This window comes from Scyliorhinus canicula, chromosome 6, assembly GCF_902713615.1.
Source record: "Scyliorhinus canicula chromosome 6, sScyCan1.1, whole genome shotgun sequence".
Classification (NCBI taxonomy): Eukaryota; Metazoa; Chordata; class Chondrichthyes; order Carcharhiniformes; family Scyliorhinidae; genus Scyliorhinus; species Scyliorhinus canicula.
This window is the reverse complement of record NC_052151.1, coordinates 91,876,642-91,903,515: the sequence shown is the minus strand read 5'-3', so window position 1 is coordinate 91,903,515 and position 26,874 is coordinate 91,876,642. Positions and strand designations below refer to the sequence as shown.

At 45.2% G+C, this 26,874-nt stretch overlaps 1 protein-coding gene across 1 annotated transcript in view; it reads right to left on the bottom strand.

The window, feature by feature from the left end:
- Positions 1-26,874, bottom strand: part of lama4 (laminin, alpha 4) — a 214,094-nt gene that overhangs the window by 42,552 nt on the left and 144,668 nt on the right. Inside the window, exons 25-30 of the mRNA XM_038799653.1 lie at positions 23,999-24,170; positions 16,785-16,916; positions 15,593-15,732; positions 10,557-10,692; positions 7,321-7,458; positions 6,322-6,455 (exon numbers count right to left, since the gene is read on the bottom strand). Of these exons, the coding sequence (XP_038655581.1) occupies positions 6,322-6,455; positions 7,321-7,458; positions 10,557-10,692; positions 15,593-15,732; positions 16,785-16,916; positions 23,999-24,170 (852 nt within the window). The remainder of the gene's footprint in view (positions 1-6,321; positions 6,456-7,320; positions 7,459-10,556; positions 10,693-15,592; positions 15,733-16,784; positions 16,917-23,998; positions 24,171-26,874) is intronic.

The window sequence follows — 26,874 nt, the reverse complement described above, 5'->3', positions numbered from 1 at the left end:
TTAAGAGGGGGAGGCAGGGGGGGGGGGGGGCTGAAGGATACCCTAAGAGGCATGTTGGGGCAGTGGGGGGGGGGGGGGGGGTGGGTCCGGAGGCCGCAGTGGAGGAACAAGAGGGGTTGGGGTCAAAGGATTGGGGGGGGGGGGCGGCACATGATGCAGTGGCTAGCACTGGGACTATGGCGCTGAGGACCCAGGTTAGAATCCCAGCCCTGTGTCTCTGTCCGTGTGGAGTTTGAACATTCTCCCTGTTTCTGCGTGGGTTTTAGCTCCACAACTCAAAGATTTGCAGGTTAGGTGGATTGGTCATGCTAAATTGTCCCTTAATTGGAAAAAAAATAATAATTGGGTACCAGTAACCAGTACAGTTGACAAGGGGGAGCCAGTCAATGTGGTATATTTGAACTTTCAGAAGGCGTTAGACAAAGTCCCGCATAAGAGATTAATGTGTAAAATTAAAGTGCATGGGATTGGGGGAAATGTATTGAGGTGGATAGAAAACTGGTTGACAGAGAGGAACAAAGAGTAGGGATTAATGGGTCCTTTTCAAATTAGCAGGCAGTAACTAGTGGGGTACCACAGGGATCGGTGCTGGGACCCAGCTATTCACAATATGTATTAATGATTTGCATGAGGGAACAAAATGCAACATCTCAAAGTTTGAAGATGATACCAAATTAGGTGGGAGGGTGAATTGTGACGAGGATGCAGGGATCCTATAGCAAGATCTGGACAGGTTGGACGAGTGGGCAAATCAATGGTAGATTCAGTATAATTTGGGTAAGTGTGAGGTTATTCATTTTGAAAGCAAAAACAGGAAGGCCGACTGCCTGAATGGTTGTAAATTGGGAGAAGGGAGTGTGCAGCAGGACCTGTGTGTCCTTGTGCACCAGTTGCTGAAGGTAATTATGCAGCTGCAGCAGGCAGTAATTAAGGCTTGTCGTATGTTGGCCTTCATTGCGAGAGGTTTCAAGTACAGAAGCAAGGATGTGTTGTTGCAATTATAAAGGGCCTTGGTGAGGCCACACTTAGAATATTGTGTGCAGTTTTGTCTCCCTTTCTGAGGAAGGATGTTCTTGCTCTCAAGGGAGTGCAGCGAAGGTTTACCAGGCTGATTCAAGGAATGGCAGGACTGTCATATGAGGAGTGATTGACCATGTTAGGATTGTTCTCGCTAGAGTTCAGACGAATGAGGGGGTATCTCAAAGAGGCTTATAGAAGTCTAACAGGACTAGACAGGGTAGATGCAGGGAAGATGTTACCAATGATGATGTGTCCAGAACCAGGGGTCACAGCCTGAGGATTCAGATAAACCATTTTGGACAGAGATAAGGAGACATTTCTTTACACAAAGAGTGGTGAGCCTGTGGAATTCATTCCCACAGAAAGTAGATGATTCTAAAACTTTGAATATCTTCAAGAGGCAGCTGGATATAGCACTTGGTGAGAATGGGATCAAAGGCAATGGGGAGTAAGCAGGACTAGGCTACTGAGTTGGATGATCAGCTCTAAATTTATTTTAAAAAAGGATTGGGATGGCATTTAAAATGCTGCCCTGATCCTTCCCCCATGATTCTCATTGACTCCGGTTTTGTTAGGTCTCCTTGATGTCAGAGTCGCTCAAATGCTGCATGATGTATGTCAAGGACAACCACTCTGACCTGACCTCTGGAGTTGAGCTCTTTTGTCCATGTTTGACCCAAGGCTGAAATGTGGTCAGGAGCTGAGTGAACTTAGCAGAACCCAAACTAAACATCCATGAGGAGGTTATTGCTGAGTAAGTGCGGCTTAATAGCACTGTTCATGACTCCTTCCATCAGTTCACTGATGATCGAGAGTTGACTGATGAGGTGGTAATTGGCCATGTTGGATTTGTCCTGCTTTTTGTGTACAGGACAATTTTCCATCTAATTGCTGGTTAGATACCAGTGTTGTAGCTGTACTGGGACAGCTTGGCTAGGGGTGTGGCAGGTTCTGGAGCTCAAGTCTTCAGTAATACTGCCAGAATAGGCTCCATAATCTTAGAAATATTCAATACATTCAGTTGTTCCTTGATATCACATGGAGTTAATTGAATTGGCTGAAGACTTTTGTCAGTGAGGCTGGGGACATCCGGTGGAGGCCACAATGTATCATCCATTCGGGACTTCTGGCTGAAGATTGTGGTGAATGTTTCAGTCTTATCTTTCGCACTGATGTGCTGGGCACCTCCCTCATTTAGAATGGAGATTTTTAAGCAGTCTCTTCCTGAAATGAGTTATTTCAATATCCACCCCATTCATGACTTGGATGTGGTAGGACTATAGGGCTTAGATCTGATCCATTGGTTATGGAATCACTCAGCTCTGTCTATTATTTCCTGCTTATGTTGTTTCACACACAAGTAGTCCTGTGTTGTAGCTTCACCAGGTTGACACTGCTTTTTCTGGTATGCCTGGTGTTGTTCCTGGCAGGCTCTCCTGCTCTATTCATTGAACAGAGATGGATCCCCTAGCTTGGTGGTAATGGTAGTGGGGGAAATGTTGGAACATGAGGTTGCAGATTGTGATCCAGTACAATTCTGCTACTGCTGATGGCCCGTAGCACCTCATGGAGTGCCCAGTCTCGAGTTGCTAGATCTTTCAAAGTATTCCATTTAGCACAGTGATAGTGTAGTGGGAATGCTGATACATAGCGATTCAAAATCAAGATCCAATAAAGATCTTGGGTGGAATTCTCCGACCCCCCAGGGGGTCGGAGAATTGCCCAGGGCCGGCGTCAATCCCGCCGCCGCCATGGGCCGAATTCTCTGCCACCCGGGAATCAGCAGGGGCGGGAATCGCGCCGCGCCGGTCGGCGGGCCCCCCGCGGCGATTCTCCGGCCCATGATGGGCTGAAGTCCCACTGCTGACAGGCCTTTCCCGCCGGCTAGAATCAAAGCACGTCCAGTGCCGGCGGGATTGGCGGCGCGGGCGGGCGCCGGGGTCCTGGGGTCCTGAGATCCCCCCTCATTCGTCTGAACTCCAGCGAGAACAATCCTAGCCTAGTCAATCACTCCTCATATGACAGTCCTGCCATTCCTTGAATCTGAACTGGCTCGCTAAAAGAGCATTCCATGTGCTCCTACTCCCCAATCTTATCCTTGTAACTTTGCACATTATTTAATTTTAGATAGTCATCTAATTCTCTTTTGAATACCTCAATAGAGCCTGCCTCCACTACCCTCTCAGAGGATCTTGAATACCTTCATGAAGTTCCTTCTCAGCCTTCCTTTCTCCAAGGAAAACAGTCCCAATCTCTTCAATCTATCCTCATAACTACAGTTGTTTATAACTTAAATGATTCTTGTGAATCTGCTCTGTACTCTCTCTCTAGTACCTTTACACCCTTCTTTAGGTATGGAGCCCAGAAATGGACACAGTTGTCCAGATGAGGCCTAACTAGTGTCTTATACAAGTTCTCCTTAATCTCCTTACTCCTGTATTTAATGCTCCTATTAATAAAACCGAGGATACCATATTTTTTATTAACTGCTCTGTCAATATGTCCTGTGCCACTTTCAATGGATGATGTACATGTACACCACAACCTTTTTGTTCCTGCTCCTCCTTAAAACTTTCTCATTTTAGTAAAGAGTAAGTCTTGATTAAAAACCTTGCTTGAGTTCTTTGAGGACGTAACCAGCAAGGTGGACAATGGGGAACCTGTGGATGTGGAATATTCCAGAAGGCATTTGACAAGGTGCCGCATAAAAGATTGATCCAGAAGGTGAGATCACAGGGGATTGAGGATTGGCTGACTGACAGAAAGCAGAGGGTCGGGTTAAATGGGTCCTTCTCTGGCTGGCAGACTGTAACTAGTGGGGTGCCACAGAGGTCAGTCCTCGGTCCTCAACTGTTTACAATCTATATAAATGATCTGCCAGGAGGGACGGAGTGTAACATAGCAAAATTTGCAGTAGATACTAAAATAGGTGGGAAAGTAGGCAGTGAAGAGGAGATAAAGATTTTACAGACGGATATAGCTAGGTTAGGAGATTGGGCCAAAATTTGGCAGACAGAGTTTAATGTGAATAAATTAGGTTGTCCATTTTGGCCGAAAAAAGCAGATTCAAAATGGTCTGGGCAGAGGGATCTGGGTGTCTTCATTCATGAATCTGTGTGCAGGTACTAAATGTAATAAGAAAAATGGAATGTTAGCATTTATTGCAGATGGACTGGAGTAGAAAAGTAGAGAAGTATTGTTGCAATTATATAAGGTGTCGGTGAGACCACATCTGGAGAACTTCATTTGCCACGAGTCTGCCAATCCACCATCATATAGATGTCCTTTTGAATTTCAAGACTATCCTCATCACAGTTGACAATGCTTTCAAATTGTAACATCTGCAAATTTTGAAATTCTGCCCTACATACCACAGTCTAGGTCATTAATATAAAGAGCAATGATCCCATCACTGACCCCTGGGGATCTCCACTACTAACCTTCCTTCAATCTGAAAAACAACCATTTATCACTGCTCTCTGTTTCCTGTCGCTCAGCTAATTTCTTCTCTAAGTGCTTCCTTTCCCTTTGATTCCATGAACGAGAATTTTGCTCACAAGTCTGTTGTGTGGCACTGTATCAAATGCCCTTTGAAAATCAATATACACCACATCAACAGCATTTTCTTTATCAACATTCACTGTTACCACCTCAAAAACCGTCAGAAAGTTAGTTAAACATGGTTTTTCCTTGATGAATCAATGCTGGCTTTCCTTAATTATCCAGCACTTGCCTATGTGACTATTGATTTTGTCTTGAACAATAGTTTACAGAAGTTTCCCTACCACTGAAGTCAAACTGACTGGTCAGTAGTTTCTGGCTTTATCCTTATACCCCCTTTTGTAATTCTCCAGTCCTCTGGCACCACCCTAGTGTCAAGGTTGGAAGATTATCATGAGTGCCTCTGATATTTTTACTCTCACCTCCCTCGGTATCCTTGGATGCATCTCATCTGGTCCTGATTTCTTATCAATTTTAAGTAAAGGTAGCCTTTCTGACACCTCTTCCTTCTCAATTATAAATATCTCGAGTGTACCAGTTACTGGCTCTCTCACCTCATCCTTTGTAAAGACAGATGGAAAAAGTGTTTGTTTAATACCTCCGCTACTTCTGCCTCCACATGCAAGTCTCCTTTTTTGTGTCCTTAATCAGCCAGGCTCTTTCTTTTATCGCCCTTTTATGACTTACATATTGATAGAAGATCTTGGGTACCCCTTTTGTGTTAGCTGCCAATCTCCGTTCATGCTCACTCCTTGCTTTCCTGTCCAGCTTTTTCACTTCCCCTCTGATGCTTCTATATTCAGCCTGATTCTCCGCCTGACATTTGTCATGAGTGTACTTCTTCCTTTTCATTTTCACTTCCAACTCTCTTGTCATCCACGGTGTTCTAGCTTTATTTGTCCTACCTTTTCCCTTCAGGGGAATATACCTTGACATTGCCTGACACTGTCTCTTTGAAGGTAGCCCATTGTTCAGCCACTGTCTTCCCTGCCAACATCTGATTCCAACTCACTTTGCTCAGATGCATTCTCTTCCCATCCAAGTTGGTTTTCCTCCAGTCAATTATCCCTGTCCTGGATTGCTCCTTGTATTTTTCCATGGCCAACCTAAGCCTTATGATACAATGGTCACTGCTCCTTAAATGTTCAGTCTCTGTGATGTAATCCACTTGGGCCAACTCATTCCCCAGAATCAAGCCCAGCAGTTCATGCCCTTTCATTTGACTGGAAACATACTGCTGCAAAATTTATCTTGAACACACCAGGAACTCTGGCCATTTTTCTCCCTTTGCACTATCCCTTTCCTAGTCAATATATAGACAATTCTAATTACTCTACAATTCTTGCAACTCTCTGTAATTCCTTTGCAAATTTTTTTTCTCTACATCCCTTCCACTAGTTGGTGATCTATATACTACACTGATCAATTTGACTGCACCTTTTTCATTCCTTCCCTCTAGCTAGAGAGATTCTGTCCTTGACTTTTCTGGAACATGCTCTCTTTCCTACTGCAATACCATCGAAAATCAATGCTGCTGTTCCCCCCACCCTTTCTTCCTTTCCCATTTGTCCTAAATACCTCGTACTCAGGAATATTTAATGCCCAGTCCTGCCCTTCTTGGAGATGCAATTGTAATCAAATATAATGTAGTTGTTTATGCTGGACAGAGCAGCAAACCTCAAACTATGCCGAACACAGCTTGTCTCAGTTTCAAATGACTGTGGAGTTTGTTTGTTAATAACATTGAGTTGGAACTAGTCCATTGTCAATATTAAAATACATAAAGCAGAAGATGATTACCCTGACTGGCTGACAGTTGCTCTAATGAAATGATTCCATCCATCATTATATTGCTTCTTTGTTGATTGTATTGTCGTTTCTTTCATTTTGAAAATGACTGTACCGTTGTCCAGTGAGAGGGAGAAGATATCAGGCTGAAAAGAGATTTACAAGCATAACCATTGGGAGGCCTTGGTGGTACTCCATAGTGTGTCATAAAAATGTGCAACTTACAGTAAAACATCAGTGACTATTTACGTTACATGGTTACAAAAACTACTTCAAAGGTTTTAGTTGCGGAGTCGATGTTGTGATGCAGAACCACGCTCTCCTGTCACTTTTGGGACCAGGGTTAAAACATCCCCCTCAATTCTTAAAGTTGTGCCATTACAATACTGTCTTCCGTATTATCAACTTGTCGTGGGTTGCAATATTCTTGAACTGCTCTTGCAGCTTCAGATGTTAATTCTGTTAGTTATTCATCCCTGCTTCAGTATTTTACATGAATTTAACATTCACATTTTACTATCTGTATTATCCTAACCATGATAATGAAGAAATGCTAGTTCATAATCTTGTAGTCTACATTCCTCTTTGATGGCTTTGGCAAAGAGAGGTTACCACATTCATACTATAGCTTATATGTATCCCGATGTAAAGTTGGCAGTGTAAATGTTAATATATTCAAGCCAGTTGATGAAAGAAGGTTCACCAAGCCATATTCAGGCATCCGGTACCCACAATGAGGAAAATGGTTTCCACAAATTCCTTGATGAAGTGTTGAGGCGAAAAATTTAAAGATTCACCTGATACCCTGTGATTAACATCTCTTATAATGTTTAATTGAGAATTAAAGAGGACAATCCGTATTGTAGTATCAACAAAAATGTGAAGGGAAATATGATTGAAGGTTTTCCATTCAGTTAATAAAACTTCTACAAAAAACAACAACATAGAAAGTTTCTCTAAAATATAGGAAGTACTTTGACTTCCGCTTTAAGATTTCTCTCTGGTACTCACGCCTTCGTTGTAATAGAAAAGCAGTCCATTGGACTGTAACGTCCTAAAATTGAAGCCTCCTTCAAAGTTTGAAAATGGTGTGATCTTTTCGATGGAAGAGATGAAACCCTCCCCTTTGAAATATGCCATACGTGACATCTGTGGGCAAGAAGTTGAATATTGAAATATATATTTAGCAATACCAACTGTGTTCAACAGCAACACTTGTTACAGAAGTAACATTTTCAACTATGCAACTGATCATCGACTGAATGATTTTTCTTTAGTCAGATATGGCCTCAGATTGGCACGGTGGCACAGTGGTTAGCACTGCTGCCTCACAGGACCCGGGTTCAATTCTGGTCTTGGGTAACTCTGTGTGGAGTTTGTATGTTCTCCCCGTGTCTGCGTGGGGTGCCTCCGGGTACTCTGGCTTACTCCCCAGTCCAACCATGTGCAAGTTAGGTGGATTGGTCATGCTAAATTGCTCCTTAGTGTGTTTGATGTGTAGGTTAGGTGGGGTTGCAGGGATGGGGCGGGGGAGTGCACCTAGGTGGGGTGCTCTTTCGGAGAGTGGCTGCATACTCGATTGGACGAATAGCCTCCTCCTGTGCTGTCAGGATTCAATAGGATCAGAGTACCCCTCATCTGTGACCCACAACAGAACTGCTGTAAGATGTGTCTCAAGGCTTCCGCTCATGGTCTCATTGGACTGCTTATTGTTGGAAGTGGGATTCTGTAATGCTGCCTTTCCTATTTCCCCAAGAAACAAATTGTTGTTAAGATGTGAGGAAATTTGAGGGCAGCACGGTGGCGCAGTGGGTTAGCCCTGATGCCTCACAGCGCCGAGGTCCCAGGTTCAATCCCGGCTCTGGGTCATTGTCCGTGTGGAGTTTGCACATTCTCCCCGTGTTTGCGTGGGTTTCGCCCCCACAACTCAAAGATCTGCAGGCTAGGTGAATTGGCCATGCTAAATTGGAAAAAAAAATGAATTGGGTACTCTAAATTTATTTAAAAATATAGATGTGAGGAAATTTGACCATCCAGAATAAATGGAAAGGCTTTTTAAATTACATTTAGAGTGCCCAATTCATTTTTTCCAATTAAGGGACAATTTAGCGTGGCCAATCCACCTACCCTGCACATCTTTGTGTTGTGGGGGTGAAACCCACGCACTCACGGGGAGAATGTGCAAACTCCACACGGACAGTGACCCAGAGCCGGGCTCGAACCTGGGACCTCGGCGCCGTGAGACAGCAGTGCTAACCACTGAGTCACTGTGCTGCTGTGGCAGGGTTTTTTTGAGAAATTTACAAAGGATTAATCAATTATAGTATCACAAACCAAATAAATCATATCAAATATCCCAATCAATAACAGGGGACAAGGGAAAGCACACACTGCAGTTATAGCTACTCCAAATGCAGCCTCGTTTCAACTAAAAACTTGTTTTCTCTCTGTCAGAAATGCCCAAGGTGGTTCATTTGAAGTCCAATGCTTACCATATGGGAATTGTACAGAGTTGGAACAAATGGCAAAGCTTAGTTGAGCTTTTATTATTAGTGGGAATTTGTGATGAAAGGAAAATTACAAGAATGTCAACTTACTTTTTAAATATGTTAATTTTCTACCAGGTGGAATCTTGGCATAAGTTGGGCTGGATTCTTCGATTGGGAGACTATGGGCTGTATTCTTCACTGGTGGGATCCTCCGCTGCACCGGCAGCACACTCAAGCCTGCGAATTTCCCGACAGCGTGGGGGTGTCCGCAGTGGGAAACTCCACTGGCCCGCTGCTGTGACGGAGGATCCCGCTACCGGCGGGCCGCACCGCACCATAAAATGGGTGGTGGGGTGGAGAATCCCGCCCTATGTCTTCCTGCCGGAGGTGAATTGTCTCTGATTTGAGATTGCCATGGGAGGAGCGCCCTAAAGCAATTCACTATCCCTTGCCTTGTAAATTTATGCATGGCAGGGATTGCAAGGGATTCTCTTGCACAACCAGTTATCGGGTCACCAATTTTAGTGGGCAGACCATTAGCCCCACCCCACCACACAATTCCGGCCCACCCTCCATCATAACAGAGATACCCATAACAAAAACCCCCCAACAAGAGACCCACATACCGGAGACCCTAATAACAGAGACCCTATCAGACATCTCCACCAGAGACCCTTAGAACAGACAACTCCACCAGAGGCTGAGATAACATAGCCCCCTATAACAGAGACTCCTACAAGAGACCCCTACAAGAGACCCCATAACAGAGACTCTTATCAGAGACTGCCATAACAGAGACTCCCACCAGAAACCCCTCTGCCATGACATAGAACCCCCGTTCTTTGATCTGCAAAGCTTTTACTCACATCACAATGTTTAGAAACGTATAGTTATGACTGACAGCTCTTGACCACATCAAAAGGAGTTAAGAACTTTCTGCTGATAGAAAGGCCTTGAAGATCAAAGGATCTGAGGGGGTTTAAACCCTGGATGTAGTTTTCATTTTCTAGGATTTTACAGCTGCTGCTTTCTCTACCTGAGGCAGCAGGTGTGGGGACAGATGAATTTTAAAGCAGTGATTCTTTTTCACTGTTTCTGTAGACTGCTCTCTGGCTTCCAAGCAGGGGTCTCTGTTATGGGGAGTGGGTCTCTGTTTTGGGGGGAGAGGGTCTTTGTTACAGTAGGAATCACTTTTATGGTGGACAGCTATGTCATGGGGGTCTCTGGTGGGGGTCTCTGTTATGGGACACTGATGGGGTCTGGTGTGGTGAGCAGGATTTGCATTATGGGGGAGTCGGGGGCCCACCGATAGACTTTGGGGGCACCACTTTAAAGACTGAACCCCTTGACCCACTGCATGGTCCACCGTGACAGGGCCACGCTTACAAATACCTGCTCCAACCCATGCCCAAGTGAATCCTGCCCCAAAGGACTGGAGGATCACGGAGGCAACTCAGACGCAAATGGGTCAACCCATCTGCATCCGAGCTGCCTCCATGATCCTCCAATCCTTTGGGGCAGGATTCACTTGGGCACCCTCTCACTGGCATGGGGCACGAACCTCGATGTTGCTGTCAGTGACGGGCCCAAGCATTGGGCACCAATCCATTTTTCAGACAATGCAGGTTTCTCCTCCCGATCGTGGATCTCTCTGCCCGCAGCGGGCAGCGGAGAATCCAGCCCAATATGTCAGTTACATTCAGGAACCTAAATCCAGTGCTGCCCCAAGCTCAATCAGTAATACAGGAATTTACTTACAAGTGATTCCTCTGGACAACCACTGCTGATTCCTAATGCCTCCTCTTCTTCAAGAATATTGAAGTCTCTCCTTTGGAATTGGAAACTCCTGAGACAACCCCGAAATCCAGCATCCACAGCTATGTACGATTTCAGACTACCCAGAAAAACAGAAACCGATGTTGGGATTACAAATTCATCATTCTTAATGTTTGTCTATGATAACAAATGATTTTTGGAACCCTAATTCAACAGAAGATGCAAGGCATAAAACTCTGTAATTTATCAGTGAAATCTTGGTGCTCAAATCCTGCAGTATATAATAAGTTCTGCGATAGTAATTTATGGGTATCTGCCATATGCTGGGATTCAAACAAAGGTTTTGAAAATGAGTTACCTTTCAGTGATGTGTTTTAAAGTGAAGTAGATTGCCACAGGGTTAGAATTCTCATCACAGTCACATATGCTTTGCCTCTCTGAGACAAAGAGGAGATTAGGCACCAATGAGCCAGGCATTGAGAATGTGCTTTCAAAATGACAGAGGACGGGATATAAGAGGAGTAGGTCTTACACTATCTTGAGGGTGGCACAGTTAATGTGTTACACTGCCTCTGGCTCCCTGAAAACATCCAACAGCAATACATATTATGGTTGTGATGACCTATTCGCTTGAACCGAAGATGGGGGGGCGGGATTCTCCCTTCTGATCGCAGAGTGTTGGCGCCGTCGTAAAAACTGGAGCGTTTTACGACAGCGTCATTGGACAGCTCAGTGTAGTGATCCTCTGCCCTACAGGGGGCCAGCATGGCACTGGAGTGACTCACGCCACTCCAGCTGCCAATACCCACGTCAAACGGGCGCCGAAGGTCTGCACATGCGTGCTGCGGTTGGCGTGAATGTGCGCATGCGCGGTAGCTTCCTTCTCCGCATCGGCCCCCATGCACATGGCGTAGGGTTACAGGCTCGGAGAAAAATAGGACCCCACCAGGAGAGGCCGGCCACGGTAGGAACCCCCCCTGTGTAGAGCGGCCCCTAACCGGTGCCGCACCGACCGCGCCGGTGCCAATGGCGTTGATTCTCTGGTCACTGAAGAATCAACGGACCGGTGTCGCGCAATCGCGCCCGGCCTGGTGATTCTCCGACGAGGCCCCGGGGTGAGAGAACCTCGCTCGGGATATTTGTTAAGCATCCTTGTGGGAGGACATTGAGTTTTACTGACAGATCTACTGGTGAATGGTGTATCAGTCCAGAAGGTCAGTCTTCCAACTTCCTGTGGGCGGGCAGTAACAAAAATAAAGTCCATTTTCAAGGTCAGTTAAGCAGTTATCTCATGCTCGGAGCCAGTTAAAATGAGAAGGCTGATGAGCCAAAGTTAAGTTAGCCATTCACATGGACTTATATGTTAGGATTTACTATTTTCTTATTCAAGAGGAGGGATTTAAAGTTTATTGAAATGAGTTGGTTTTGACCTTAGCTACCATTCTTTATATTCACTAGTTGTCTGCAAACTAACAGACCTCGAACAAACTACGTATAGTTCTGTCTTCCTAAAATATTTCAAGTCAATCTATGGAGAGAGTAGCGAAGCAACTAAGAGCATACATGCAGGAGACACAATATCCATTCTGTATCATAGAATCATAGGGCGGGATTTACTGGCAGTTCACGCGGGAAATTCCAGTCCCACGCCGCCGCTAGCTTTTCCTGGTGGCGTGCCAGCCAATGGAGAGCTCACCACCACAAAACACATATCGGGGGGGGGGGGGGGGGGGGGGGGGGGGGTGGAGGAGGCACAAGAAGAGTGGGGCAGAAATTCCTGCCCATAGTTGCAAAGTAATCACGCCTGGGACTTGAAGATTCAAGGATATTTGAAATTTCAAAAGGACAGGAAGAAAGGAAAAGATCAGTACAGTGAGAAATGATCTTGGTTCAGAGGATAAAAATATATAATTGGTTTTGATGGAAATAGCAAAGGAAAGTGAAGGAAGTGGTTTAACAGCCCCTCTTTATTTTTGTAATCTTCTCTAACTCCCAAATCCTCCAAGATATATGTACCTCTCTTATTTTGGCCTCTTGAGCATCCCCAAGTTTAATTGCGCCGCCTTTGTTGGTTACACCTGCAATTGTCTATGCCCAATTATACTCTTGGCACACCTCTCCTTTGCTCATTTAAGACATCTATGAAACCTACCTCTTTGAACAAGCTTTTGGTCATCTGAGCTAGAAACTTGTTTTATAATTAGTTGTCATATTTCATTTTACAATGCTCCTGTGAAGCATCTTGAGATGCTTTTTTACATCAATGGTGCCAAATAAAATAAATTGTTGCTACTTCTCAACTAAGCCCACTTGGCCTCTACCTGAACATCACCATTGATAAAGATTCATTCTTACAACTGTAAAGTGTAGTATAACTAGGAACATATTGTTTCCAGTCAGGCCTGAATGAGGCCAATTTTCTATCAAAGATACATCTTATCCTGATTCCTTCATATTCTTCACTGACAATTTCCCTTGAACCTTCATTTTATTCTTTCCTGCTCTTTTTAGCCTTTCTGTTAAGGTTTCTCTCACCGCACCAACTTTCCTTGAGCTTCCTGGTTTAAAACAGTTTTTCCTCACAGCTCTATCAATTCTGGCTATCAGGAAATTATTGGCAGCTTGGTTCAGATAGCATTTATTCCCCTGGTATGGCACCCGCACACCCGCAGGAGTCCGAACAAAGGTGCGTGTATAAGCCTGTCAGACACCATTAAAAAAGTGTGACACTGACCTGAAAATCTTCCTCCCACAGTAGTCTTCCAACCATGTGCTCAGCTGACAAACTATTTTTTGTCTGCCTATCTTTAATTATGGCGCAGGTCATATTCCAGAGATTATGAGCCTGCCGTTCCCGACCGGTTCACGACGGCGGCAACCACACCTGGGGCGGAATTCTCCACTCCCGCAAAAAATCGGGAAGGCTGTCGTAAACTCGGCCGAGTTTCACGACGGCCTCAGAGGCCGCTGCTCTCACCTTATTCACCCCCACCCAGGGGGCTAGGAGCGGCGCTCCGTAACTCTCGGCCGCCGGGCCTTGACACTTGCGTCAAGGCGACGCGCTGAGAATGATGCGACGGCGGCGCCTAAGTGACGCAGCCGCGCATGCGCAGGTTGGCCGGCTCCAACCCGCGCATGCGCGGCTGACGTCACTGCGGCTGACGGCTCAAACCCGCGCATGCACGGTTGCCGTCTTCCCCTCCGCTGCCCCGCAAGACGTGGCGGCTTGATCTTGTGGAGCGGCGGAGGGGAAAGAGTGTGTCGCTTTGAGACGCTGGCCCGACGATCGGTGGGCACCGATTGCGGGCCAGTCCCCTCCCGAGCACGGCCGTGGTGCTCACTCCCCTCTACGCCCCCCACAAGCTTCAAACGGCACTTTGGCGGCCATATTCACGACGGCAGCGACCAGGTGTGGTTGCCACCATCGTGGACCGGTCGGGAACGGCAGGCCGCTCGGCCCATCTGGGCCGGAGAATCGCCGGTCGCCGTGAAAAGCCGCGAGCTTCCGAGCGGGGGGTGGGATAATCGCGGGGGGGCACCAGGGGTGCATGTCATGAGTAGCCCAGCCCTCCTACGATTCTCCCACCTGGCGTGGGGAGCGGAGAATTCCGCCCCTCGTCACTGCCGTCGTGAACATGGGCGCCAAATGCTCGTTTGAAGCTTGTGGGGGGTGGAGAGGGGAGTGAGCACCACGGCCGTGCTCGGGAGAGGACTGGCCCGCGATCGGTGCCCACCGATCATCGGGCCGGCGTCTCAAAGCGGTGGGGGTGAATAAGGTGAGAGGAGCGGCCTTCCTGATTTTTCGCGGGAGCGGAGAATTCCGCCCTGGGTTTTTGTTTTGTCCCAATATCTTCACCTTACTTTTGACAAAGCTTTGACAATGAGTCATCCAGACTCTAAACATTGGGTGTAATTTAAAGCAAATTTAAAACAAGAGTCCCATTGTGGGCGCGTATAGCGGGGTGTTTCTTTGGCACCTGCAGCGTGGAGAATGACCCCACTATCTAACAGGACTGGGGCCTCCAATGAACTGGGAGAACCACCCCAGGTTCCATTAAGCCTGGTCAATTTTTGTCTGGACCAGTGCTAAATGGCGCCATGACAATGTCTCGCAGGAGAGGCCGTTAGTTTCCGGGTCTCAGAAGAATACGGTGTAGACATATCTAAATAGGCTCAATGGCACTTTTAAATATGCTATTCACACCCAGTGAAGGTGAGATCCAGACCTCAAGACAACTCACGAGCTGTTGGGAACGTTGCAAATCTCAGGTGAGGCTTCTTGCAAGATTAACGGCCTTGTCGCATCACAAAATCGTGTGCGAGGAGGCCACTAAATTGTTCAGTTTTCTCTTCGCATGTGCTGTCAGACCTGCTGAGATTGCCCAGCATTTTGCGTTTTTCTTCACATTACCTATTTGTCTTATCCTGTGCTCACTAGTTCTTCTTGTAGCACTAGTCATGTTGTATCAGCTATTACTAAGCGGTCCATATAATATCTACCATTTCTCAATTTCTTTAAAAACAGTGTCTCAATACTGATCCTCTTGTCAAATTCTTCACATCTCAGAATAGAGGAGCAGTTGGTTACTTTCAGACCCCTGATTGTCGGTCTCCTGACTTCTGTCACCTTTTCTTCTCCCTTTCGACTTCCTCTAGTCTTTTGGCTTCTCACCTTCCTGCCCAAGGGTCACTCGTGCTATGGAATGTTTATTCTTTCTCCTCAGCTTATGTACTGTATTACGGAGGATGTTCATTTCTCTGTATATCTGGTTAAATTTGCCTGATGGTTTAGGCTTTGATAATATTTGTAATGCCTGTACCATCAGGTTTGATCAAAGACTCAAACATGCAATGATAAAGGAGAAGAACAAAAGAGTAGACATTAAATTAACTGAAATATTTGGTTCAGTTGTGTGGTTATTTAAATATTTTAGGCAAATTCATTCTTTTTAAGGTTATTGTATGAAAACTCTGCCAAGCAGATGAAAAATAACTTTTTATACTATACATTAACTCACTTTGATAAGACCTGACCAGGAGCTCCACCAAGATAGACATCCGTGAAATGCATATTCTTCTTTTCGTTTTCAACACTTTTTACACTGGCTCTGTCAATCAGCAGGATCATCTTCTTATAATTATGGTAAATGAATGTGACCTGGAGGAAAATACAAACTTACTTCAATAGACTTCCTCGGAACCAGGAGGTTTAAACTGCACATATGGCAACAGGCATTTTCAGAACAGTCAACATATGCACAATTGAAACAAAACTTGAAATTAAGTACATAGAACAGAAGAGTAAAAGTTTGTTCGCACATCTAATATGGTACTGCAGGAATGTTGCAGGTGGTGGTGGTGGCACAATTGCTGCCTGATGAGGGAATCATTCTGATCTGTGTACTACTGTCTGAAGCAGAACCACAAAACCAAATTTGCAACCTGTCTTTTTTAGTTTTGGAAAGGAACCCATGGCCGGAATGTTCCTCCCTGGTTGTGGCGGCTCATTATTGGTCGCCAGTGGGTCTTTCCAGTCCCACCAAAAGTCTATGGTTTTAGCATGGCTCACCCGTCCTGCCATCAATGAACCTGTGGCAGGCGTCGACTTTGCCAGCGTCGACAATTCGTGCAATCGGCAACAGCAGTAACTTATATTCCCATAGTGTCTTTAACTTATTAAATTGCACCAAGGTGCTTCATAGCTAGGAGCATTATAAAACAAAGCCACATGAGGAGATGAGATGCCCTAAAGCTTAAACGTAAAGGAGTTTTGGAAAGAAGGAAAATGGGTGGAGGGCAGAGAGGGGTGGGCCTCTAGAGCTTGGGGCCTAGGCAACTGAAGGCATGGCCACCAATGGGGAGTAATTACAACTGGCAACATTTACGAGGCCAGAATTAGAGGGCTGTGTATACCTCAGAGGGCAAGAAGTGACAACATTCCTACAGTGTGCATTGATAATGAGAATTACATAGCTATAATTAACAACTATACAAGTGGTGATGTTGTCCTTTCATCATACGCACAGAAGTGATCAAAGATGATGATCACAAGCTGAATTATTCAAATGTTCATTACATGTAAATACATTTGAGTACAATATTCTGTAGTTAACAGTTAATCTAAACTTTCAGTTTACTTATTTAAAACATTTTAGACCTGAAGCATCCTTGAGTTTTCAAAGAAGTCATATCCTGCCCTAGATCATTTACCTCATGATATTTTGCGTCATTTATACGTTTCCTCTTCTCAGTATCCTCCAGGACAACGGGACCATTGCTGAATCCAAAGTCATAAACCAAGCGTATATAACCATTTTGCATTTCCATGCTGAAGAACATTTCCTGAGAAAATAATAGAAAAATATATTTGATATAATTAAAAGCAAGAGGGTGAAAATACATTTCAAGCATACCTTGAAATGCCACTGCAAGTTAATTAAAAATGCTGTGTCAAAAATGTTTAATGTAGAATTCAAAATGTTTAATACTAAAACCACACATTCCCAGAAATCTAAAATGGGAATAAACTAGCCATGCTTGAAATAGACAGCATGTCAGCCAGCAAAAGGTGAAGGGTGACGGAATCATAACTACGTTTTCTCAAATATAGGCTGACCTGCCATCCATTTGAAATGTATTACCTAGCAGCAGTGATGACGGGAGTAATAGCATGCTTTAGATTTCCAAGACATGAAAACTCGCCTGACATTAGCCAAAACAACAAATATCACATTGGGAATATTCTTAAAATTTAATGGAAATGTTTATGATGGAAACTTATCCAATTTTGATGGCTTACTGACATAATGATTGTGTTTCTGCTTTCACATGGTTGTGACGAAGGCCAGAGTTCTCCGGCTGTTGGGATTCTCTTTTCCCGCCGGCAGCGCATCCTTGCCCTGAAAATGCCTGAAATCTCATTGACAAGCGGAAGAGAGAGAGAATCTCACCGCCAGCAAATGGCTGAGGGACCCAAGAATCTTGCCCAAAGTTACTGTTACTACTCCAAATAAGTAATTTGTTTTTTTTCACTATTAGTTATTGCAAGGATTACACAAGTTCCATTTTGGATTGGTCAGAGCTCCTTGTTATCTTGTGTCATTTGAGAGTACCTTTAAGAAAGGGTGTTTATTGAATAGCTGTATTGGGTGTACCTTTAAGAAAATTGTGTTTATTAGATAGCTGCAGTGATGTCAGAGAGTGGGTGGAGCTAGGCTGTCTGTCTGCTTTTACTTTCGCTTTGGGCTCGCAGCTACAGGGTGTGTTTAGTTTTGTTTTAGATTTGGAGAAGCTGCAGTCACAGCAAGATGCGTATGAATCGCTACAAGCTAAAAAATGTTCATTTGGTGATTTCAAAGTGGTAACTGCTCTCAGTACAGAAGTTAATCCTGATGTCTTTCTGTAAAAAGGGCTCTTTTTTGTCTTATGGATGTTGCAAGGAAAGATTAAGAGTTACCTATATTCTTTGGGAGATTTATTGGTGTTGATAGTTGTTAAGATGTTTACTGTGGGTTTATAAAGTGTTAACTGGTTTCATAAATAAACATTTTTTAAATTTAAAAATATTGTAGATCTCTGATCCATCACACCTATTAGGTAGACCTGTGTGCTCCCCATAACCACAATCTATTCAAAGTTGTGGGTCATGTGAACTCCATGATACCCTTTGGGATTCTCTAAACCCTGGCCCATAACACTTGCTATTGTAAGGGTCCGTCCTAATTATTCCTTTATTTCCCCTTTTTCTATTTTGCTGTTATCAGTTTTGAACCATGGGCGATGAATAGATATGTATCTTTAAGTGAAGCAGTAGAGAGAATGAGGAATTCATAAGTTACAGGAGAGAACATCCTGCTAGTTTGAGCAGGATTTTCAGACTTGTCGGCACCAGAGAGAGAGATGGGCTGGGCCTTGGTTTGATTGATTGGCTGGGAGCCAATGAATTGGCCCAAAAGACTGTACTCTGCCAGGTAGCAGGTGGTGATTGGATTCTGTCCCAGTTGAATGATTTGCAGAGTTGCAAGGAATTTCAGTGTGACTCCTGGACACAAAAAGGCAAGGACCTGATTTTTCTCTCTCACCAGAAAGTTTGTATTCCTGAGGCTGTAGAGAACTTGAATGGATGAATCTACAGAGAAACAATAACAGGCTGCAGCCAAGGGCAAAGACACACACTCTCTCTCTCTCTCTCCAGAAAGGATCTGAATGCTGTATTCCTAAAACTTCAGAGACCTGAATAAATCTGCAGTAAGAACCCTGAACTGAAAGCAAGGTTTAAACAGGTGCTGGAAACACCTTACAGAAACAAATACTCTTTTTCTCTGTTACTTATTTGTTTTATCCCTTTCTTCCCCTCTGTGTTTGTCTGCCTTATATGTGTATAGAGGATGGGGGGGGGGGGGGGGGGGGGATGGGGGGCTAGTTCAAGGGAGGAATTAAGAATTAGATAATAATTTTTTTTAAAAACATTTTATTGAAGGCATTTTTAATATAAACATAACCAAGCCAACTGTGGCAAAAGGAAGCAAACCGTTGCCCAAACATAGTTCAGCCAGCTCCCCAACGCGAACCCTAATCTCCATCAATCCCTCTCCAAAACCACCCTCCTAACCCATGGAGCCTTTCCTGCCCACGCAAACCTCAAGATCATCCCACTAACCTTCCTAAAAGAGGTCTTGGGCTCAAACATTTGGAGGCTCTTAAAGACAAACATTAACATTGGCAACACCGTCATCTGTGCCGCCTGGACCCGTCCACAACAATGGCAGCACATCCACCTCTTAATCTGCGCCTTCATTCGCTCCACCAGCTGCCCCAATTTCAATTTATGCCACTGGGCCCACCTGTATCCAAAGGTAGTGAAAGCTCACCCCCACCAATCGAAGTGGCAGTTCCCCCAACCTCCTCGCTTATCCCCGTACATTAATTGGAAATACCTCACTTTCCCCCATATGAAGATTGTACCCCAAAAAGCGGCTAAACTCCGCCAAAATCTCCATGATTCTATCAAAGCTCCTAACCTCGTCCGAAATATACAGGTGATCAACCGTGTACAAAGAAACGGTGCTCAATCCCACCCACTGCTCAATACCCTTCCACATCCTTGAACCCCTAAGCGCCATTGCCAGTGGCTCAATCACCAGGGTAAAGTGTAATGGAGAGAGTGGACATCCCTGCCTTGTACCCCTGTGTAATCCAAGATAATCTGAGCTGATCTTGTTCGTCCGAACACTCGATTTAGGCATGTTTTACATCAAGCAAACCCAATCCACAAATCCCTACCCAAACCCAAACCGCTCCAACACCTCGAATAAATATGCCCACTTGACCTGTTCGAACGCATTCTCTGTGTTCTTTTCCACAACCACTTCTACTTCTCAATACTCCAAGGGCATCATTATAATATTAAGCAACCTCTGTATGTCCAGCGACGTCTGCCACTCCCTTTACAAACACCGTCTTGTCCTTACCTATCACCTACGGCACACATCCTTTATCCGCGTCGCCAGCACCTTCACCAACAAATTTGCCTCTACATTCAACAGCGAGATCGAGCGGTACGATCCCCACTGCTCCGGGTCCTTGTCCTTCTTTAGAATGAACGATATGACACCATGGGGGGAAGCTTCTCCCTCACCATTGATGTGTATTATATATCTCCACTAGCAGGGTCCCCAGCTCTATCCCGAACTTCTTATAGCACTTAACTGGGATCCCCTCAGGCCCGGGGACTTCTCCGCCTGCATCAACACCATGCAATTCCATTACCTCCCTCAGGGTCCCCAGTCCCTGCACCTTCGCCTCCTCAATCCTCGAGAACTCCAACCCATCCAAATACCACCTCATCCCTTCATCCCCCACTAGAGGCTCCAAATTACACAATCACCGGTAAAAAGCCTCAAAAACCCTGTTCGCCTCCTTCGGCTCAGATACCACCCTGTCCCTATCATCTCACACCCTCGTGATTTCCCTCGCCACCGGTTGATTCCTCAACTGATGTGCAAGCATCGTGCCAGCTTTTTCCCCATATTCATATACCTTTCCTCTAGCTCTACACAATTACCCCAGCACTTTTCCCTCAGACACCAGCTGAAACTCCATCTGGCGCCTTTGCCTCTCATTTAGTAATGCCTCCTCAGGTCCACCAAATATCCCCGATAGCCCCTCAGAATATCCTCCAGCAACGTCAACCTCTCCCTGTGCGCCTGAATCAATATAAATTCCCCCCTTACCACCGCCTTCAGCGGCTCCCACAACATGGATGCAGAAACATCCCCCGTCTTATTCTGCTTCACATAATTCTGGATGCCTACCCTCACCTTTCGCAAACCCCCTTAACTGCCACAACCCCACATCCAGCCTCCACAAGGGCTGATGAGCCTCCCCCTTCGCCACTTGCAGAACCACAATTGCTGAATACTCCAATCCAACCACCCCCGCCAACAGCGCCTTCTCTAAGACAAAGAAATCAATACAGGAGTACGCACGGTGCATGTGCGAGACCACCATTGGTCCATCCCAACCATACGTTCCATAAACCCCAGCAGCTCCATTACCATGGTCAAAACCTTCAAGGACCTAGGTTACAACCAGTCCAGCCTAGAATCCAGCACCGTATTAAAATCCACCCTCCCCACCCTCCCCCACCCACCCCCACACACATCCTCCACAGATGGACCCCCCACTTCACTCCCATTAACTAGCTAATGAGTTGGCATGGTGGGCCCCCACGAGGCCGCTGTTTACCTCCCTTCCACCCAGGCGCCCTTCACCCGCAATTCCCCCAAAACACATTTACCCACTCCGCACCCAGACACACTGAATACAACAAACCACCTGGCGTGCAGACCCAAATTCCCCACATTAGCATTTTCAAAGTTCAATGTCCCCACACATCTCCCAGTCCATGATCTCTCATAAATTGTCTTGCCTCCTCCAATGTATAAAATTAAAACTTGATTCTGGCATGTGACCCACCGATGAGCAGGATACAAAATTCCAAACTTCACTCCTTCCTTGTAGAGGGCAACCTTGATCCAATTGAAACTGGCCTGCCGCTTGGCCAGCTCCACTCCCAAATCCGCACAGCACGTTTCCTTCCAGGTGTATTTTCTTGTTTCCTTCGCCCACCTCAGTGTCTTCTCCTTGTTGTGGAAGCGATGCAGCCACACCATCATCTCCCTTGGTGACCCCCCCACCTTCAGCCTGATTCTCAACGCCTTGTGCACCTAATCCACCTCGGGGCAGATAGTGAAAGACTCCCTCCCCTTCTCGAAATAGTCACAACATACTTTGTGGCCTTTGTCTCAATCATAGAATCATAGAATTTACAGTGCAGAAGGAGGCCAATCGGCCCATCGAGTCTACAACGACCCTTGGAAAGAGTACCCCACTTAAACCCACATCACCACCCTATCGCTGCAACCCAGTAACCTGACCTAACCTTTTAGGACACTCAGGGTAATTTAGCATGACCAATCAACCGAACCTGCACATCTTTGGACTGTGGGAGGAAACCGGAGCATCCGTAGGAAACCCAAGCAGACACTGGGAGAATGTGCAGATTCCTCACAGACAGTGACCAAAGTCGGAAATCGAACCTGGGACACTGGGGCTGTGAAGCAACAGAGCTAACCACTGTGCTACCGTGCCGCTCAAGATTGTGGGGTTGCCTCAATCCCTTGAGGCAACCCCGCAATCCAGAGATTCTGACTCCTGGAAGGTCCTCCACCTTCTCCCTCAACCTCTTCCTCTTCTCCGCCACGAGCAACATCTCTGCCTCCAATGAGACCAGCCGATCCTCATACTCCCACTAACATCTCCACCGTTTCGACGGTCAGACTCTCCAACCTCTGTTCCACTCTCTCAGTAACCGCCCTAAGTGGCTCCACCGCCTTCGTCAGGTCCACTGACGCCTCTTGCCTCTGCTGCTGGAACCTAATGTTCAAAAAGTCCACCAGTTGCTCAATAGATCACTGGGTGGGCAATGACACCCCAGAACTCTGCCATTTTTTCCTCTATCGCTCTTTGAATAATCTCTCGTCCAGGCTGCTGCCTTTTTCTCGTTACGTTCTTCATCTGGTAAATCATAAACCAACCCACCAATGGTGCACTAGCCCATGATGTCATTATACTTTATTTTATGAGAATGGTAGAATATGTATTCTGTCATAATTTAATCTGTGTCCTTATCCAAGCTTCACATCACTCTTTATCTTTCCCTCTTTGTCTCAGTATCTATTGGTGTGAAGAATTTTGGGACATTTGGTTTTGTTCTCTCTTCATTATGGGTGCAGAAGTGATCAACAGTAAAATTGCAAGCAGAACTTTGTGCTCTGGATATTTATTGTGATTCCACTTTTCATTCTGCTGACAGGCCAACATTAATCTGGTTGCCAGGCACAAATTAATGGCAGATGGTGGAGGTGGATGGATTAGTGTACTAAATGTCCACATTGTTCAATATCACGATGAATTTCAATGAATCACCAGGTATTTAAGTATTCAAGGTTGATTTTGTGGATTTTAAGTTCAGGTGCTGAGAACACAAATCGGGAATTCAGGCTCAGCATTTACTATTATTCAATTTACTAGATGGAAAATCCCATGCAACCTTTATGCACAAATACCCAGCACACACTCATGGCATGTGAACATAAGAACATAAGAGCTAGGAGCAGGAGTAGGCCATCTGGCCCGTCGAGCCTGCTCTATCATTCAATTACATCATGGCTGATCTTTTGTGGACTCAGCTCCACTTTCCGGCCCGAACACCATAACCTGTAATCCCTTTATTCTTCAAAAAACTATCTATCTTTACCTTAAAAACATTTAATGAAGGAGCCTCGACTGCTTCACTGGGCAAGGAATTCCATAGATTCACAACCCTTTGGGTGAAGAAGTTCCTCCTAAACTCAGTCCTAAATCTATTTCCCCTTATTTTGAGGATATGCCCCCTAGTTCTTCTTTCACCTGCCAGTGGAAACAACCTGCCCACATCTATCCTATCTATTCCCATCATAATTTTATATGTTTCTATAAGATCCCCCTTCATCCTTCTAAATTCCAACAAGTACAGTCCCAGTCTACTCAACCTCTCCTCGTAATCCAATGCCTTCAGCTCTGGGATTAACGTAGTGAATCTCCTCTGCACACCCTCCAGTGCCAGTACGTCCTTTCTCAAGTAAGGAGACCAAAAGCTGAACACAATACTCCAGGTGTGGCCGCACTAACACCTTATACAATTGCAACATAACCTCCCTAGTCTTAAACTCCATCCCTCTAGCAATGAAGGACCTAGTTTTGGGCCTAGAGAACTATTTGATTAAGTTTCCCCATTGTTTTTCTTTCTTGCTAATTGTATTTTACTTTCTACATGACCAAATTAACACCATTATTAAATTATTGCTGCTGGTCATCCTTACCCCTTTCACCATCAGTAAGAGGAGGGCATTGTCAGCTGGTGTGCGAATATCCAGATTGAACCGAGTTGCTATGTTGAACTTCCCTCTCCTTTGTATGTTACGCACAAAAGCATAGCCTGAGCCATCAAAGTAGAAGTTTCTTGTCCTACTCTGGGCAAAAGAAAGTCTGTACCTACGAGAGAAAGGAAGAAAACGAACACGGACTGAAATTATCTATGAAAAATTAATAACAGGTGACCACACATTTCGAATACTTTTGCAAATCTACAACCCAATAATGAAGATTATGGTTTATTCTTGTAAATATGCCCCTCCTTTAAATGTAACTTTTTTTTCCCAGATTCCCCCATCAGTGATGGATAATGTTCTCAGGCGCAATAGGATTTCAATTCTCTGCCAACTGCACATTTGATCTGATCGCTAGAAGTGGTCAAGACAAAGTCTAGTGACTCATTCTTGGAATCATTTTTCATCCCCCTTGGGAGAAGCCTACATTCAATTACTTTCCTCACAATATAAGAAAGATGGAAAAACACTCCTTCCAATGAATTGCAAGGGCAAATGTATTCATTTAACTTCATGGCACAGCAATCATAATGCTTTGCAGCATGCAATATACTGTTCATGTATTACCTCCTTATTCAAAGTATTTAATTCACAATATCATGAGACAGAAAGCATTAGCAATCACAGGAATGAATAACAGAACCTTTAATCAATTTAATTCAGTGCACCATGGTTCAATAGCTTTCTTTTTTTAAAATAAATTCAGAATACCCAATAATTTTTTTCCAATTAAGGGGCAATTTAGTGTTGCCTACCCTGCACATCTTTGGATTGTGGGGCCGAAACCCACGCAAACTAGGGGAGAATTTGCAAACTCCACACGGACAGTGATTTCAATAGCTTTCTAACCCCTCCACCCGGAATTTCTGCATTGTTCTCATTATATAGGGTCCTTTCTCCACTTGTCTTTCCTGATATTCCAGCTGACCATTGCCAGCTGGGAGATTTCCTTTAAAACTTGCTTTTACTTAATGTTCATAATATTGTTTCTAGAATGGGCAGCGCAGTGGTGCAGTGGTTAGCATTGCTGCCTCACGGTGCCGAGGTCCCAGGATCGATCCCAGCTCTGGGTCATTGTCCGTGCAGAGTTTGCACATTCTCCCCGTGTTTGTGTGAGTTTCGCCACTGCAAACCAAAGATGTGCAGGCTAGGTGGATTGGCCACGCTAAGTTGCCCCTTAATTGGAAAAAATGAATTGGATGCTCTAAGTTTTTAGAAAGAAAGAAAAATATATTGTTTCCAGAAGAAATTGTTTCCAGAAGAAATTGCACACAATGTTGAAAAGAGGCAGCCATTTCATGGCAGGGATGCCAGATTTAAGGTGCCACATTGAGGAACAGGCACTCAAGCTGATGGGGTGGAAAGCTGCAGTGATGATGGGCAAGGTTTGTGGGCCCACACCATTTTCAAGTGTGCAGTTCCAAGGAAAACCTGCATTTGCTTCAGTGTTTGAAATTAACTAAAATTGCCATTGAACTGTCTCTCTCTCTCTCTCTCACTCACTCACCCTCATCTTTGATATTAGCACTTAGACATAAATTATTCTGTCAGAGCCTAATCATCTGACTGACTGTACCAGCTGAGTGAGTGAACACGGAGCAGCAGGCTGGAACAGGTGCTGGATGAGGCATCAGATTTTCTCACATGTTGACCCTAGTAGCAGATTCAGATCCTATGGTTTGATAGTAAGGCTGCTTTCTCAGCACGTGAGGCAGATGACAGAGGTTCTGGCAGAACTTATTAACCTCATATGTGACAACATCAGCAAAGCTTATGCATTACTTGGGAATCTGTGGCAGCTCAGAGTTTATAATTCCTCCCATCTCACTCATACAACACCCAGCTACCTTTACGGTGGGGAAAGGTGTTCTGTGGAGGCTGGCAGCATGTGCAGGGGGAGGGGGGGGGGTGCCATGGCTGTCAGCAGCAACTCTCCTGCCTCATGTCTTTGATCATGCACATATTAGTGCCGACTGAGGGACCCCCCCCCCCCCCCCCCTTTCCCCCTCATGTCAGCAGGCTCAACTGGAGCAAAGAAAAATGTAGCAGAAGGTGGAAAGAGCCCTTCAGTGGCCATTAATTGGCTACCTGACGTTCTCAAGTGGAGGTGAGGCAGGAAGGTTGACCATGGGACTTACTGCCCAGAACGTACTACCAATGGAAGCAGGAAGGTGTCAGTTTTCAGTCCCGGTGCCAAACCATCTAATTTTCAGGCTCCTTCCTCACCTCTTGCGGAGTGTAATTTTTAACCCCACCATGATATAAGGGAAAGGGTTGGGACTGGGATTAGGGTGGGGGTGCATTAAATTGACATGTGAAATACATTGCAAACGCTCCTAATGCTAGCTTAATCATGGCGGATTTGTGGGTGCATGATCTGAAGTAGCGGGGCTGTGAATATTATTATAAGGAGGCTCTTCCTCAGATTTTGGTAGCCATTTAAACTTCACACCGGATGGCTCGGGAATCTTAGCAGCCAAAGGGAAGTTTTTTAAAAAGTACTGCCTGTCTGCCAGGAAAAGCATGAGGGATTTGTCCAGTCCATCAATCAAATCTATGGTCGCAAACGTCAGACTGGTACCTCCCCCACCCAAAATCTCCAGATGCTCCCTCTGCCTCCCTCCCCTCTGTCAGCTTCTGACAGCTCACTGCTATGTATTTTCCTTGCTTGTCTCTTTTCTGTAGTATCCCATGCACAATTCATTCCTGGACACCACCCCCACCTCCCTAACATTCACCGCCCCCCACTCCACCATGCCCCAATCATTTTGGATTGCTATATGAAAAATGAAAATTGCTTATTGTCACAA